Below are 16,385 nucleotides of genomic sequence, written 5' to 3'. Positions count from 1 at the left end.
TGCGGCGTGTTTGTCTCTCTCACTGCGGCGCGTTCTCGTCTCACTGCGGCGCGTTTGTCTCTCTCTCACTGCGGCGCGTTTGTCTGTCTCACTGCGACGCGTTTGTCTGTCTCACTGCGGCGCGTTTGTCTGTCTCACTGCGACGCGTTTGTCTGTCTCACTGCGGCGCGTTTGTCTGTCTCACTGCGGCGCGTTTGTCTGTCTCACTGCGACGCGTTTGTCTGTCTCACTGCGACGCGTTTGTCTGTCTCACTGCGGCGCGTTTGTCTGTCTCACTGCGGCGCGTTTGTCTCACTGCGGCGCGTTTGTCTGTCTCACTGCGGCGCGTTTGTCTGTCTCACTGCGGCGCGTTTGTCTGTCTCACTGCGGCGCGTTGTCTCTCACTGCGACGCGTTTGTCTCTCTCTCACTGCGGCGCGTTTGTCTCTCTCACTGCGGCGCGTTCTCGTCTCTCACTGCGGCGCGTTTGTCTCTCTCACTGCGGCGCGTTCTCGTCTCACTGCGGCGCGTTTGTCTGTCTCACTGCGGCGGATTTGTCTGTCTCACTGCGGCGCGTTTGTCTGTCTCACTGCGGCCCGTTTGTCTGTCTCACTGCGGCGCGTTGTCTCTCTCACTGCGGCGCGTTTGTCTGTCTCACTGCGGCGCGTTTGTCTGTCTCACTGCGGCGCGTTTGTCTGTCTCACTGCGGCGCGTTTGTCTCTCTCACTGCGGCGCGTTGTCTCTCTCACTGCGGCGCGTTTGTCTCTCTCACTGCGGCGCGTTCTCGTCTCACTGCGGCGCGTTTGTCTGTCTCACTGCGGCGCGTTTGTCTGTCTCACTGCGGTGCGTTTGTCTGTCTCACTGCGGCGCGTTTGTCTGTCTCACTGCGGCGCGTTTGTCTGTCTCACTGCGGCGCGTTTGTCTGTCTCACTGCGGCGCGTTTGTCTGTCTCACTGCGGCGCGTTTGTCTCACTGCGGCGCGTTTGTCTGTCTCACTGCGGCGCGTTTGTCTGTCTCACTGCGGCGCGTTGTCTCTCTCTCACTGCGGCGCGTTTGTCTCTCTCTCACTGCGGCGCGTTTGTCTCTCTCTCACTGCGGCGCGTTTGTCTCTCTTGTCACTCTGGCACGTTGTCTCTTTTGTCACTCTGGCGCGCACTCTCTCCCTCACTCTGGCGCGCACTTTCTCTCTCACTTGCGCACATTCTCTCACTGCGGCATGTGCTCTCTCTCACTCCTGCGCGTGCTCTCTCTCACTGCAGCACGTGCTCTCTCTCACTTTGGCGCACGCTCTCTCATTCCGGCGCCTGCTTATTCACATCCACGTTTTCTTTCCCACACACACGCTCTCTCGCTCATGCGCTCTCTCTCTCTTTCTGTCAGTGCTGCATGAAACCTGACTAGCCAGCTGTTTGGTCTCCTGTGTCTTTTGTTGCCCCTCAGTTAGAGATGCTACATAAATGCAAGGATTTATTGTATTTTGCATCTGTATTTTAACGCCTGTTTTTTCTCCAGCTGGTGCTGATATCAAGGAAATGGAGAAGAAAACTTTCCAGGAGTGTTACGCTGGGAATTTCCTTTCCCATTGGAACCGCGTGGCGAGTATAAAAAAGCCAGTGATTGCTGCAGTGAACGGCTACGCTGTAGGTACTAGCTCAGGGTCTGCAGTTAACACTTGGAGCTTGTGGAATGTGTGTCTATTTTGGAATCTGTTTGAGCACATCGAAATGTGACTGTGAGGCCAGCTTATCTCATTCCCTACCCAGACTCAAATCTCGATCCACATCGTAACAGATATTAAAGATTAAAGGGGAGAGTTTCTTCAGACTATCCTCTGCGGGGATAGTTTACCCTGGTCACATTTGTCATTTTTAGTTGGATGAGGTGACTAGACGGTTGTGGGAAACAAACCATCTCAGATGAGGAAAGCTTGTATCTGTATTTCTTTGCACCAGTTACAGGATTATTTCCTGGATTGCTACTTGGTTGATTTCACCCCTCGCCCCTCGCCTCTCTCCCCTCACCCCGCACTCCTCACCTCTCGCCCTGCACTCCTCACCTCCCGCCCCTCACCTCCCGCCCCTCACCTCCCGCCCCGCACCCCTCACCTCCCGCCCCGCACCCCTCACCTCCCGCCCCGCACCCCTCACCTCCCGCCCCTCAACTCCCGCCCCTCACCTCCCGCCCCGCACCCCTCACCTCCCGCCCCGCACCCCTCACCTCCTGCCCCGCACCCCTCACCTCCCGCCCCGCACCCCTCACCTCCCGCCCCGCACCCCTCACCTCCCGCCCCTCACCTCCCGCCCCTCACCTCCCGCCCCTCACCTCCCGCCCCTCACCTCCCGCCCCTCACCTCCCGCCCCTCACCTCCCGCCCCTCACCTCCCGCCCCTCACCTCCCGCCCCTCACCTCCCGCCCCTCACCTCCCGCCCCTCACCTCCCGCCCCTCACCTCCCGCCCCTCACCTCCCGCCCCTCACCTCCCGCCCCTCACCTCCCGCCCCTCACCTCCCGCCCCTCACCTCCCGCCCCTCACCTCCCGCCCCTCACCTCCCGCCCCTCACCTCCCGCCCCTCACCTCCCGCCCCTCACCTCCCGCCCCTCACCTCCCGCCCCTCACCTCCCGCCCCTCACCTCCCGCCCCTCACCTCCCGCCCCTCACCTCCCGCCCCTCACCTCCCGCCCCTCACCTCCCGCCCCTCACCTCCCGCCCCTCACCTCCCGCCCCTCACCTCCCGCCCCTCACCTCCCGCCCCTCACCTCCCGCCCCTCACCTCAAGCCCCGCGCCCCTCACCTCAAGCCCCGCACCCCTCACCTCAAGCCCCGCACCCCTCACCTCAAGCCCCGCACCCCTCACCTCAAGCCCCGCACCCCTCACCTCCCGCCCCTCAACTCCCGCCCCGCACCCCTCAACTCCCGCCCCGCAACTCTCGCCCCTCACCTCTCGCCTCTCGCCTCTCGCCTCTCGCCTCACCTCATGCTGCTCACCTCCCGGCCCGTCACCCCACCCCCTCACCTCACCTCACCTCACCTCACCTCACGTCTCACCTCCCTCACACCTCACCTCCTTTGCTGTTCCTCTGGGAGTTACGCTAGAGGGCTGAGATGTTGCAGGGTTTTATCCCTGATCTCTTAGCGGCTTCCATCAAATCAAAAACATCCACATCACGTTTTGAAGCGCCAATCCTTCCAATCAGGTACCAGAACTGCTTCCCTTCTCCTTGATTGGTCTGAGCAGTAGCCATTGTATACGTGACTGTAGAATGTTCAGTCAATTAGTTTTAGCAACTCTGTCTTTCTGTAGGAGCTTCAACCCTTTGCTGCCCTGCCCACTGACATGTACAGTTGTAAGCATCCATGATAAGTATTGCATCAACACTCCACTATGGAGTCTGACCTGTGACCAAGGTATTAGACAAGTGGAAGTGGTCAGTCTTAGCTGTCAGGGGAATAACATATTTGCCCTCAGTGCTACTTCACTGCTTCATTTGTAGATCTGTGCTCTCTGTTATAACTCAGTCCATCAGCTCCGAAATTCACCTTTGGGATTTCATCTGACTAATGTTTGATGTATTCATTTGAATCTCCTCTCCCTGTTTTCTCACTGGTTGAATGAATCTGCTATAATAGCAGAAGGTGGAATTTCAGATCAAGTTTAGTTCACTGATGTCACATGGGTCCATTCCATGGTTTTTTCCAACTTAATGAATTTCTCTATTATAGTATAAAATAATTTTGATGCTCATCCTACAATTTGGCAGCATTCATAATCACAACATAATTTTTTAACCACAGATTGAAGAATAAAGTAATAATTTTTAATTTTGTGTGTTTCCCCAAACACAGACAGTGTCGTAACTGTACCAGCCATATCCCCGAGAGTGATCCATTACCTGCAAAAATCTATAACTTGTTCAGCTTTCTTTTAGTTTTCAACTGTTCCAGTATAAAAAAAGCAAAGCTGCAATCTTAAACAAGATAAAGTTAATTGAGTGTAAAACTTGTGGTGACAGAAGTAAAAGTGATCAGGTTTTCAGCTTTAAAAAAGGCATATGCAATGATAAATAGTTGAGATGGATAAGAGGTACTTATAAAAGTAAGTGCAGTCTGTCAGAATGTTGCAGGTCTATTTCTCGCCCAAAGGTTCTCTTTCCAAAGTTAATTGGTTGAAGACTTGAAAACCAAATTCAGAGGCTGCCCTAGTTTCCGTAGTTGAACAATCTGTCTAAACCCATCAGGACCATGGGAGAGTGAGGGAGGGCCTTTTGTTCCTCACTAGTTCTGTGGTTACAACACTTACAGATTGCTGGATTGTTCGGAAGAGCAGCCCTGCATTCTGTATGCTTTCCTTGTGCTACAAATGACGGAGAACTTTCTGACTGATGTCTCTTTCCATTCTTCCCAAGAGAAATTGTACAAGATGGTTACTCACAGCCGATTTATTCTGCAAAAGATTAAAATATTAAAACAAACCAAGCTTTCTAAATACAGAGGAACCTCGATTATCCAAACATCAGTTATCCGAATTTCAGATTATCTCTGAACAAGATCACAAGATACTGATTCTTGGCAAACATTGTGTTATTCGAACATTCAATTATTTGAATAAAATACTCCCTGCCTATGTTATTTGGATAATCGAGGTTCCTCTGCAGAGAGCATAGTTTGAAAGGTCTTAAAACACACAGCAAAGGGAAGGTTCATCTATTATCCAACACCAACGCTTTACCGTGTTTCAGATCTGAAATAACCACCTTTCTGTATCAAATCTTTAAGTCTGACTTAACTTCCTCCCTGTGAATGAGTATTCACAAAACTGAAATCTTAGACTTTCTCAATCTTTTAACAATCTTCCAATGTTTAGGTTAACGCTCCTGTTGTAGAAGTTTCACCAGGTATTTGCCCTCACGGCACCAGGGACTCAGGTTCGAGTCCAGCCTTGTCTGGCGTTTCCATATTCTCCCTGTGTCTCTGTGCTGCGTTCTTGCTGGGTGCACCGGTTTCCTCACACGATCCTTTGGAGTATCGTGCACAGTTTTGGGCCCAATATCTCAGGAAGGATGTACTGACCCTGGAGTGGGTTCAGAGGAGGTTCACGAGAATGGTCTCAGAAACAAAAAGCTTAACATATAAGAAATGTTTGAGGACTCTGGGTCTGTATCCAGAGTTTAGAAGGATGGGGGGGGGGGGGGGGCGGTCTAATTGAAACTTACAAAATATGGAATGGCCTGGACAGAGTGGATGTTGGGAAGATGTTTCCTTTGGTGGGAGAGACTCGGACCCAAGGGCACAGCCTTAGGGTAAAGGGAAGACCTTGTAGAACGGAGATAAAGAATGTCTTCAGCCAGAGAGTGGGGATTCTATGAAAGGTGGTGGAGGCCAGGTCATTGAGTATATGTAAGACGGAGATAGATAGGTTCTTGATTGTCAAGGGGTCAAGGGAGAAAGTGGGAAATTGGGGTTGAGCCATGATTGAAAGGCGGAGCAGACTTGATGGGCTGAATGGCCTAACTTCTGCATCTATGTCTTATGGTCTTATGATCCACGGATGTGCAGGCTAGGTGGATTGGTCATTATAACCGTGGTCTTTCAGGGATAGGATAGAGGACAGATTCTTGATGGGATGCACTTTAGAGGGTCGGTGCAGACTCAATAGCCTCTTACCCCACTGGTGGGATTCTGTGATAAGTGTTCACACAAACGTAACTGAGCATCCACTGAACTGTTCTATACTTTGTTCTTGGAGAGAAAATGTGTATTTAATTCTGACCCCAGTTGGGTGTTCACCCAAACTGCCCTAAAAGCTTTCAGTCTCTGGATTTTCTAAGCTAACATCAATTTTTGCTTATTCTAAACAAAAGGCAAACTAACAGTTTTCAATGTTTATTCTCCCTGTTGTAAACCCCACATTATGAACAATCTTCCATTAACATTCCAGGGGTTTGCTTATTCTCTGACATGAAGTAGATTATGATGAGAAGGTGCCGGTGATGGACTGCAGTGGACAAAGTTAAAAATCATGCAACACTAGGTTATTCAGTCCAACAGGTTTATTTGGAAGCACTAGCTTTCGGAGCACTGCTCCTTCATCAGGTGGTTGTGGAGCAGGATCATAAGACACAGAATTTAAAGCAAAAGATCACAATGTCATGCAACTGAAATGGTATATTGAACAAACCTAAACTGCTGTTTTAAGTCTTTCATCCCTTAGAATGGGTTGCAGGTTTCGGTTCATTAATATGTAAATCCCAGAACTTCTTTTAAGTTCTGGTTAAGATCATGGTTCTGCAAGGACTCGTTGATTTTGTATGTTTTTTTTGTGTGTTTTACACCCTTCTCCAAAGTCACCAACACCCAGATGCCTCTAGTTTGAAACCCTGAAAATGATACTGATTTACAGAGTTAAATCGTGCAATTTCATCACATTTGTAACTAAACTTCGATTTTGGATAATGCTTCAGGTTTTGTCCAGTTGAACTAATAGATGGTTCCGAAAATAAATGGCATCAAATTAAAATGTGCACTTAAAATGCTGGAGAAAGATTGAGAATGTAACGTTTGAACCTTTTGTTGTGTAGCTCGGAGGAGGCTGTGAGTTGGCCATGATGTGCGATATCATATACGCAGGAGAAAAGGCACAGTTTGGGCAACCAGAGATACTGTTGGGAACCATTCCTGGTAAATGTTCTGCACAGTATTATTAGTAGGTAAATGGTAAAGTTTTATTGTCAGTTGGCAATTCTGAAATTGTACTGTAGTTTGACATTGTCTGCTTGTTGCTGCCTGTCAGCTTGAAGGTTTGTCCGTTCAGTGTTATAGGCAGGGTTTTGTTAAGATCATTTCACAATAAGCCTGGCAGCAGTCACACGCTATGTATCGGGGACATGGATTGTTAACCACTGGGTACTACAAATCAGTGGAATTTTGGATCGACATTTGTGCAAATAACCTTCTGTCGGAGGGTTTTTCAGCCCGAAATGTCCCCACTGATTTCTCTCCACACTGCCAGACCTGCTGAGCTTTTCCAGCTATTTCTGTTTTTTGTTTCTGATTTCCAGCATCCGCAGTTCGTTCTTTCTAATTAAATTAGTTGACTTAAACAATTACCAAGCATTTGCGGTAAAGCTTATGGAAGTGATTGGTTTGCATGTTTATATTACTTTAGCAAATGACCATTTTACTGTTGCAGCCAGATATTTTCTGTTGCTATCTGCTGTGGGTGGATGTAATCATGTTCTGAAATCTGAGTAACTAGATGTGAAATAAGTACTGAGAGTGTTATCTTCTTTGCTATGTCATTCACAACTAATATTCCAAATCTAAACTAGTTAGTCCCACATGCCTGCCCTTTCCCTACAGTCCGACTACAGTTGTATAAATGTTTCCATGTCAGGTATTTATCAACTTCTCTTTTGAAAGTTCCAATTGAATCGCTTTCGGAGAGTGCACTTCTGCAGGTTTTCGGACACAGATTAGCGGAAAATATAACTTTCTTAATTGTGTGATGTGAAATCCATCCTTAGCTCCTATCACTTTCCTATTGTGTCATCTGTTCCACATTTGACATTCTCCATCCCCCAAAGATGTTTTCCAAAACATTTTAGAAAGCAAATATTATGGCTGAGAAAAGAGGCACACTTTATCATCTCGAATGTCTCAGGACGAAGTCGCAAGAATATCAAATGTCCAAAGGAGCAGCAGTTTATGCTGCATGAGAAGAGGGATGCTGGTTGTCTGGCAAATGCACTCTGGTGGAGACATTGCCATTGAGAGTTCACCAGGGAACAGATTAATCAGTCATTGGGTCAGAGTCATAGAGATCTACAGCATGGAAACAGACCCTTCGGTCCAACCCGTCCATGCCGACCAGATATCCCAACCCAATCTAGTCCCACCTGCCAGCACTCGGCCCGTATCCCTCCAAACCCTTCTTATTTATATACCCATCCAAATGCCTCTTAAATGCTGCAATTGTACCAGCCTCCACCACTTCCTCTGGCAGCTCATTCCGTACACGTGCCACCCTCTGCGTGGAAAAAGTTGCCCTTCAGGTCCCTTTTATATCTTTCCCCTCTCACCCTCAACCTATGCCCTCTACTTCTGGATTCCCCCACCCCAGGGAAAATACTTTTTCTATTTACCCTATCCGTACCCCTCATAATTTTGTAAACCTCTATAAGGTCACCTCTCAGCCTCCGACGCTCCAGGGAAAACAGCCTCAGCCTGTTTAGCCTCTCCCTGTAGCTCAAACCTTCCAACCCTGGCAACCTCCTTGTAAATCTTTTCTGAACCCTTTCAAGTTTCACAACATCTTTGCCTGGTTTGAATTTAAACAAAAGCTTGGGGGATAACAGTCCTCTAATGAGTGTAAAACAAAACATTTTGATGACATGTCTCTCTTTAGCAGCAATATTTAACTTCTGTATTACCAAGGAACAAAAAGGTCATATTTCTTGCAGTGGAGTGATATAATACACGAGATATAATGTTGCAATTTCAGCTCCTTAGGGAAAAGTCCATCTCAAAAGGATTGCGCTGGGAAGATGGAGCAGCAGTTTCCAATCCAAGCTTCCGTTAAGCAAAACTCCAACTAAGACTTCAGGACTGCTTAATTTATTACTCTTACAATGGTGTTGAACTGATCAAAATAAGTATCACTAAATCAATTAATTAAATGCCTCGTTCACCATCTCCTACTGTCTCAAAATTATTCCCAAGTTTTCCTTGGCTGTTCTCCATAGGACTATAGAAATGATACAGAAGGGAGCCATCTTACCCATGTCGATCCAAAGACATCCAGATGCTCTTTCTAATCTCGTCTTCCTGTATCTGGCTCATGGTGCTGCAAGTTTCAGCACTTAAGGTTAAGTTACAGGTTCTGTTAAGAGTTTCGGGTCTGTGACTCCACCACCAACACAGGCAGTGAATTCCAGACACTCACCATCTAATCCTTCTGCCTCTCAGCTTGAATCTATGACCCTTGGTTTTTGAACTGTCTGCCAAGAGAAGGCAGGTTCCTCCGTCTCCTCTATGTCTACCCCTCACAATTTTGTACCCCACAATCCTGTCACCCCTCAACCTTCAGTGTTCCAAGGAAAACTTTCATCTTTGCAATTTTATACAGAGCATAAGGTGAAATTACACCCACTTCAGCAGAATGAGATCAGCTGCTGTCTATCTTGGCTATAACCTGGTATTTTAATACCACTGTGAGGTTTAACTCAAATACCATTTGGAGTTTGGAAGCAATATTATTGTAAATGGCCCAATTTCAAAATGTATTGTTGAATGGGGACGGGTGATCAGAAAAAGGCCACGCAGTTACATTGCTTATTCTAATAGCTGACCTGCATTTGGCTTCCACTGAGGGCAGGTCTCACTTTTAAAATGCTCATCACCTCATCCTTTCTTACCTCTGTTATCTTTCCGAGCCCCACAACTATCTGAGATGTTGGCATTCTTGGAATCCTAGGTGAAAGTGAGGACTGCAGATGCTGGAGATCAGAGTCTAGGTTAGAGTGGTGCTGGAAAAGCTCGGCAGGTCTGGCAGCATCCGAGGAGCAGGAAAATCCACGTTTCAAGCGTCGATTTTCTATTCTTGGAATCTTAGCCTTTTGCAAATCCTTCCTCTTTATTGCTGCTTCAGTTGCCAGGGTCCCGATTGAAAGTCCCCCCCACCCTCGGTTCTCCATCTCCTTCCTCCTTACCTTGAAACCCAGCTGTTTGGTCATGTGACCCACTATCCCCTCACGTCGCGCAGTGTTGAGCTTTGATTTACAAGGGTCGTGAGCTTCCCTGGGATCTTTCGCTTTGCTAAAAATGCTGTGTTACAGTGTAACTGGGCAGATGTTGGGAAAACTGCAGTGTCTTTTCTCTCTGGCAGGTGCTGGTGGAACACAGCGGTTAACTAAAGCAGTTGGGAAGTCACTCGCGATGGAAATGGTCCTCACTGGAGACAGGATTTCTGCACAGGAAGCAAAAGCAGCAGGTTGTTGGATTATTGAAATGTTGTTCTCCTCTCCATCAACATCAGGGTATTTGGGGAAGCAATTAAATGTCAACTCCTCATTCATTAGTGTGTCCCACTCTGACTCACATCCACGATCCAAGTCATCACCTTCAGTACTGAGGGAAATTTTATAAAGTGAGGCCTTGTCAGTGTATTTGGGTGATGTAAACCATCTCTGTGTCATTGAGTCATAGAGATGTACAGCATGGAAACCGACCCTGTGGTCCAACTCGTCCATGCCGACCAAACATCATAATCTAAACTAATCCCATTTGCCAGTACTAGACGCATATCTCTCTACACCCTTCCTATTCATATACCCATCCAGATGCCTTTTAAATGTTATAATGTTATAATTGTACCAGCCTCTATCACTTCCTCTGGCAGCTCATTCCAGACACGTACCACCCTCTGTATGAAAAGGTTGCCCCTTAGGTCCCTCTTTCTCCTCTCACTTTAAACCCATGGACTCGCCTACCCTGGGGACTATTCATCATATCCATGATTTTGTAAACCTCTGTAAGGTCACCCTTCAGCCTCTGACGCTCCAGGGAGAGTAGACCTAGCCCACGTTCATTCCCAGCTGACACTAGTGGAATCCGATTATCCCCTGTTCCCGTTAGTGACTGTGGGACTTGCTGTGTGCAGGTTTGTCTGTCCAAGGGATTGCACTTTGGAAGAGTCACCATAGCTTGTGAAAGCTTTAGGATGTTGAGGGAACGGGAAAAGACCTCAGTGCATGTTCTTTCTTACACAGAAGTGAGCATCCAGAAATGGAGAGCTATCACCCACTAAGAAGAATCAAGTTAATCGTGTCCAAATTCAGGAATATTTTTGATTAAAGATATGACTGCAGTTCTGCTTTACAGTAAAGATTTTGAACATACAGAAAAAATGAGACCTTGCAGTATCCCTATTTTCTTTCAAGCTGTCGGAATGTTTTCTTCATAAACATTGAAATCGATTTGATTGATTTTTCACTGTATTTGTAATAAGCACATGTGACGTGTGGCTTAGCACTATCATGACAATCATTCGAATCAGATTGATTTCAATATTTATGCTGAAAACACATTGGAGCTTAGCAGTGGTATTCTCAAATGCAGTGAAGTTTGGGATTTTGCAACAAATAGTCCACACTGCAAGGAGTGAAATTAATGCAAGTTACAAGTACTTGGGATTTGCCCAGAAGAAATAATGGATGCAGTTGGTTCTGTCATTTTGTGACACACAATGTGCAGCTTTTGAGTTGATAGATATATTCTTCAGTTCCCAAAGCTAAATTCCAACAGATTTACCTGGATACTAACATGGGACTGATGGTTTCTGTTTCCAAAAGGACTCGTTAGTAAAGTATATCCAGTCGCTGAAGTGGTGGAAGAAGCCATCAAATGTGGAGAGAAAATAGCGAGCAACTCGAAGCTTATTACAGCAATGGCGAAGGAAGCAGTCAATGGTGGTAAACAGATTCATTCTTTATCCTCAGTCTTGTTCCAAGCAGCTATCTGTTTAATAATGAGGTTTGAGACTTCTTTTACCAGACGTCAGTCAATTCATAATATAGATTCATTACTTCCTGCTTAATGAATTAATGTTTCTGTATAATTTGCAGAGTTTGTTTAGTATTGAGATTTATTGCCTGTGTTTTAGAAAGGCGCAGTGCAATCTATTTATTTATTTATTTCAGGGAATGATTGATAGTCTGGTTCCAGATTTGAGAAGCGTTATACTGCGTCTTTTGTGGGTAGTCTTTGGCTTTCCTTTCAGATTATTTCAAAATCCTAATTTTTGACTCTATGCTTACTTTCAAAAGAACGTAATGATCTTTAGTTCAACTTATTCCCTTTGTTTCAAAATAATGTTGACTTTTTGGAAGCATTTCTCTGCCCCTTCAGCGTACTGCACATCAAAACCTCACTTACTGTTGAACTGGTGAGCATTTTCAGCTTAGTGGGTGAATTGGATTGCCTGTGAGGTAAGGTTGGAGATAGACTTGCTTCACTCACTCTCTTCCCTGGTACTTGGAGACCTGTAGTTTGCCCAGTGCATAGAACATAGAAACAAAAGTTCCATTCAGCTGTCGATGTGCTTTGCCATTCTAGATCATGGCCAATCGTCTATCTCAACATGACATTCCTGCGCCTTCCTCATGTCCTTGGTGTCATTAGGAACTAAAAATCTCTCGAACTCTATCCTGAACTTACTCAATGACTGAGCTTCTGTGTTGGAGAAGATTTGCCAACCTCTGAGTGAAGAGCAGCCTCCTCATCTAGGTCCTAAATGGCATGTCTTTTATTCTGAGACAGCGTCCCATGTTTCCAGACTCTACAGCCAGAGGAGCATCCTTTCCCCATCTGCTGTCTGTCTCTTTAAGGATTTTTTTTATGTTTAAGTGAGATTGCCTCTCGTACTTCTAAACTCCAAAGAAAACAGGCCCAGCCATCTCCATCTCTCCACATAGGACTGCTCACCATCTCAGGAATCAATCTGGTGGACCTCAGCTGAATTTCCTCTCTGGCAAATATATACTCTCTGAGGCAAGGGGACCAGAGCTGTACAGAATACTCCAGGTGTGGTCTCATCAGCACTCTGTACAATTGAAGCAAGATTTCTTTGCTCCTGTAATAAAAGACAACACACTATTTTGATGTGGAGCTTTAGCTCTGGACTTGTTATTTCATTCAGTCCGTAGTCACAACCAATTCATCTTGCGTTGAATGTTCTGAGGGAAAACTATGATTAAAATAGAGACTCTGAATAAAACCACCCCATAATAAACCCTACAGAAGATGATGGAGTTTAATGTAAAATTGAGTTTGTTGTTGTATTGGGTCTATTAACATTCCAGTGCTTTCCTTAATAACCTTCTCTGTGTATAATTTTTCAGGGATTTTTTTTTTGTAGATGTTTAAAAACAAATATTAGATTACATTACAGTGTGGAAACAGGCCCTTCGGCCCAACAAGTCCACACCGACCCGCCGAAGCGTAACCCACCCATTCCCCTACATTTACCCTATGCTAAATTGCCTATCACTATGGGCAATTTAGCATGGCAAATTCACCTGACCTGCACATCTTTGGACTGTGGGAGGAAACCGGAGCACCCGGAGGGAACCCAGCAGACACGGGGAGAACAGTCAGTCGCCTGAGGCGGGAATTGAACCCGGGTCTCCGGTGCTGTGAGGCAGCAGTGCTAGCCACTGTGCCACCGTGCCGCCCATATGTTGCCATCATCAGCAATCACTCATTAAGAATCCACCTAGAAAGTTCCGTGTCACTGGTCATGGATTCTGTGGGTCTTCACATTGCAGATGAGTCCAATCCTAGAGTTGTATTTACAACTTTTCCATAAATACGTAGCTTGGAGACCGAATCTGTTTAGTTACTTTTTTGGTAGCAAATTAAAACTGCCACTTGCAAGAATAACAGCTCTTAAAATAACCCAGTGTTTCATGAAAACCAAAAATGCTGGAGATCACAGCCGGTCAGGCAGCATCCAAGGAGAGAGAGCAAGCTAATGTTTCGAGTCTGGATGACTCTTCATCAGAGCTTCATCAGCGAGATTCAACACGTTCGCTTGCTCTCCATGGATGGTGGCTGACTCGCTACGATTTCCAGCATTATTGATTTTCAGTTCAGATTCCAGCATCTGTAGTAATTTGCTCCTACCCAATGTTTAGTGACCTTGATGCACTGTAGCTGCTTAACAGTTCGGTACTTTTATTTCAGCTTTTGAATTGACATTGGCAGAAGGAAACCGATTGGAGAAGCGCTTGTTCCACTCGACATTTTGCACAGTAGGTATCCTACATTCAATTAAAATAAATTGCACCTTCATTTATCAAGACTTCTCACTTACGCCATGTCAACTCTTTGTTTCAGAATGATCGGAAAGAAGGCATGAGCGCATTTGTTGAAAAGCGGAAGGCTAATTTCACTGACCAGTGATTGTGTTAAGTTCTGAATTGCAATGCGAACCGAAATACTAACATCACTTAGAAAGGTGGAAGTTAATATTAGAAAGCTGGAAGTTGATAGAGCAAGATTTGAAGTTTTCAAAATGACGCACAATATTACAATAACAGGTTCTGATTCCAAATAAATATTTTATTTTAATGCCTCAGTATTTTCCTTTATTTTTGTCAGGGTAACTGAGAGAGAAATATGAACAATGTTTTTAATCATTAGTGATATCTTTAAATCAACAGCCATTCTGTTATGACTTCCACTTTCCACAAATCATTTCAGCTGTTTTTTTCTTTTGTCAAGTAATTTTACTTTAGCTCATTTTAAATGTTTTGTCACTGAAAAAGTAGATGTATCAATGTGTTGTAGGGTTTGTGGAAATACATTTGTTACAGCAGCAGACTGCAGCTAACAGCCTCAGGTCAACTCTGGATCAACTTGCATTGCATTGAAGTGCACCTGCGTGATTATACAAGGGGTGAGCAGTTACTTAATGAGTGGGTTCTTTGTAAAAGGATGCATTTTTAAGTACTTGAGTAACAAGTAATAAAATATTAAAATAAAGGCAATTTGCCCTTTGAGACTCTCCGAAAGCTTCAATGTGACAATTTATGTTTTTAAAGGAGCTGACTAGAGATGGATCAAAAATTAGGTTTTGAGAAGGCATTAGAATCTGGGAAGAGATATCGCTGGTGGAGAGAGTTTCAGAATGTAGGGTCATGAAAAAATTGTGAACTTGAGAGAGAACTCTTGGAGTTTGCCTCAACATTACCATTCTTATTCCCATGGTTGGTAATTCTAATAGTTGTTGAGAATGTGCACAATGTTTTGCATGTGTTTGCTATCACGAACATTTTATGAATTTGTTTTCCCCCACACTTAGCCAGAATTTTCCATTTTTCTTTGTTTAAAGAGAAGCAAAGTGAAAATGTATCCTTATTTAAGGTTACTGTGTTTAAGCGTGTATTTTTCAGTCCAGCTATTTGCAGGTTAAAAGACGAAGAAACATTCTTATCCATGTCGAAAACGTGCTTAATACAGATACACAATGGTGCTCATGAAGGAATGATGGTCGCTCACTTAGTTTAATGTTAACTCCGTATGGGGTTCTGCTCCAACCTGTCTTCTCAGTGCCTGTGAAAATGACCACTTGGTCAAGTCTGCTGACAGTGTTGAAGGTCCTGTGAAACATTTGTTCAGGATCAGTAAGCACAATTGGCAAGGAGAAAAACCTTTGGAGGGATTGTGAAAAAATGTGACAATTCTTGGAAGATGTACTGGGATTTATTTTGTGTTGGTGGAGGAGATGGACTATGAACGGGATGAATCACAGCAGTTCAGACACTAGTCAGCAATCCACCAGCCGTGTCTTAAACACCTGCCACATTGTTTAGGTAATCATGTTATTATAGACGGGTATACATAATGACTTCATTGAGGTTGTCAAGCAGTGACACTTTCAGGAAGGACATTTTGGCACTGGAGCGTGTCCAGTGGAGATTCCATATGGATGATCCCTGGAACGGTAGGCCTAACGTACAATGAACGGCTGCGGATCCTGGGATTGTATTCACTAGAGTTTAGAAGGTTGAAGGGAGATCTAATAGAAACTTACAAGATAACGCATGGCTTAGGGTGGATCTGGGAATTTGTTTCCATTAGGCGGGAGACTAGGACTTGTGGGCAGAGCCTTAGAATTAGAGGGGATCAATTTAGAATAGAAATGAGGAGACATTTCTTCAGCCAGAGAGTGGTGGGCCTGTGGAATTCATTGCCACGGAGCGCAGTGGAGGCCGGGACTTTAAATGTCTTCAAGGCAAAGATTGACAAATTCTTGATCTCTCAGGGAATTAAGGGCTACAGGGAGAGTGCGGGTAAGTGGAGTTAAAATGCCCATCAGCCATGTTTGAATAGTGGAGTGGACTTGATAGGCCAAATAGCCTTACTTCCACTCCTATGTCTTAAGGTCTTATTGTCATACACCATTGAGTTGGAGTCCTCCATTTTGGCTTTGCGGGAGAAGGGGCATCCAGTATTGAATGAACCTAGGCAAGAAAATCTGTTGTTAGATAAACAAATGGTAATAAAACTCAGTTGGCATTTAGCCATATGTAGCACCACCTGAACCCTATCTCCTCCTTCATCTTAATCCACTGCTGAAGCCCTTTAGTGGTGCAGTAGGTAGTGTCCCTACCCCAGTTTAAGTTCCACCTGCTATAACATCTTTGTCCAGGTTGATTAGAAAAATGGGTTAAAAAGAATATAAGCCGCTGCTTGTTCGCTCACATTTTCCACTAATCGTGTGCTTTCTTTACCAACCTGCCATTCTCTATCTTTTATAAACCCCAACTTGGCCAAAACCTTTTCATACTTAACCTTGCCCTGTTTGATAATCCTGCCGCCTCATCACCTGACTCCTCATTAATCTAAACT

At 45.3% G+C, this 16,385-nt stretch overlaps 1 protein-coding gene across 1 annotated transcript in view; it reads left to right on the top strand.

Moving 5' to 3' along the window:
• Positions 1 to 14,545, top strand: part of echs1 (enoyl CoA hydratase, short chain, 1, mitochondrial) — a 44,846-nt gene extending 30,301 nt beyond the window's left edge. Inside the window, exons 3-8 of the mRNA XM_087982274.1 lie at positions 1,491 to 1,618; positions 6,554 to 6,653; positions 9,859 to 9,963; positions 11,324 to 11,443; positions 13,716 to 13,783; positions 13,869 to 14,545. Of these exons, the coding sequence (XP_087838400.1) occupies positions 1,491 to 1,618; positions 6,554 to 6,653; positions 9,859 to 9,963; positions 11,324 to 11,443; positions 13,716 to 13,783; positions 13,869 to 13,934 (587 nt within the window). The 3' untranslated portion in view covers positions 13,935 to 14,545. The remainder of the gene's footprint in view (positions 1 to 1,490; positions 1,619 to 6,553; positions 6,654 to 9,858; positions 9,964 to 11,323; positions 11,444 to 13,715; positions 13,784 to 13,868) is intronic.
• The last annotated feature ends 1,840 nt before the right edge of the window (positions 14,546 to 16,385 follow it).

This window comes from Chiloscyllium plagiosum, unplaced genomic scaffold (genome assembly GCF_037043375.1).
Source record: "Chiloscyllium plagiosum isolate Xiang-an unplaced genomic scaffold, Cpla_swu_hap1 HiC_scaffold_43, whole genome shotgun sequence".
NCBI classification, from domain to species: Eukaryota; Metazoa; Chordata; class Chondrichthyes; order Orectolobiformes; family Hemiscylliidae; genus Chiloscyllium; species Chiloscyllium plagiosum.
Note: the sequence above shows the minus strand (reverse complement) of the source record. Positions and strands in the feature narration are given on the sequence as shown.